The sequence below is a fragment of the Mus caroli genome, chromosome 10, assembly GCF_900094665.2.
Source record: "Mus caroli chromosome 10, CAROLI_EIJ_v1.1, whole genome shotgun sequence".
Classification (NCBI taxonomy): Eukaryota; Metazoa; Chordata; class Mammalia; order Rodentia; family Muridae; genus Mus; species Mus caroli.
This window is the reverse complement of record NC_034579.1, coordinates 2,468,323-2,469,150: the sequence shown is the minus strand read 5'-3', so window position 1 is coordinate 2,469,150 and position 828 is coordinate 2,468,323. Positions and strand designations below refer to the sequence as shown.

The 828-nt window shown below is 36.7% G+C and overlaps 1 protein-coding gene across 1 annotated transcript in view; it reads left to right on the top strand.

The window, feature by feature from the left end:
• Fbxo5 (F-box protein 5) overlaps positions 1 to 557 on the top strand; it is a 7,066-nt gene extending 6,509 nt beyond the window's left edge. Inside the window, exon 5 of the mRNA XM_029482618.1 lies at positions 4 to 557. Within this exon, the coding sequence (XP_029338478.1) occupies positions 4 to 246 (243 nt within the window). The 3' untranslated portion in view covers positions 247 to 557. The remainder of the gene's footprint in view (positions 1 to 3) is intronic.
• Positions 558 to 828: the final 271 nt, after the last annotated feature.

The following is an 828-nucleotide window of genomic DNA, read 5'->3' as shown; positions in this document are numbered from 1 at the left end:
AAGACATTGAAGAACAACGAAAGCCTCAAAGCCTGTGTTCGCTGTAATTTCCCTGCAAAATATGACCACTATTTAGAGCGAGCAGTCTGCAAACGGGAAAGCTGTCAATTTGAATATTGTACAAAGTGTCTGTGTGCTTACCATAACAACAAAGACTGTTTGAATGGCAAGATCCTAAAAGCCAGCTGTAAAGTGGGTCCTTTGCCTGGAACTAAAAAGAGTAAAAAGAACTTACAAAGATTGTGACCTTTAATAGATCAACTGTAGATCTTGGCTACTTTAAAAAGAAAAAAAAAAAAACTTCAACTTTAATTTAAGAAAATAAAAATAATTATGCCTTTTGTAAATAGAGAAATTAATTGTCCATAAAAATGCCAAGATTGACTTATGAAAAACAACCTGGATAGATATCTTAGATACTAAGATAAAATCGATTGGACTTTTGGCAAGGGAGGGTTGGGGTATTTTTTTATGGAGTCTTGAGGATTCGCTTTACCAGATTTGTATCATACTTCTATCAACTTGAGTCTGTCCATTTAAATGTTTGTCAATGTGAGTTGATGCCAAATAAAATAAGCACACATAATTTTGTTTAGTTACAATAAAATTGTTAGAGGTGTAATGATGTGTGCAGGTTTTTGTTTTGTTTTTTGAGACAGGATTTCTCTGTGTAGCCCTGGCTGTCCTGGAACTCACTTTGTAGACCAGGCTGGCCTCGAACTCAGAAATCCTCCTGCCTCTGCCTCCCGAGTGCTGGGATTAAAGGCGTGCGCCACCACACCCAGCTATATGTGCAGTTTTTATGAATGTGTTAGCCTTGGAAATAAA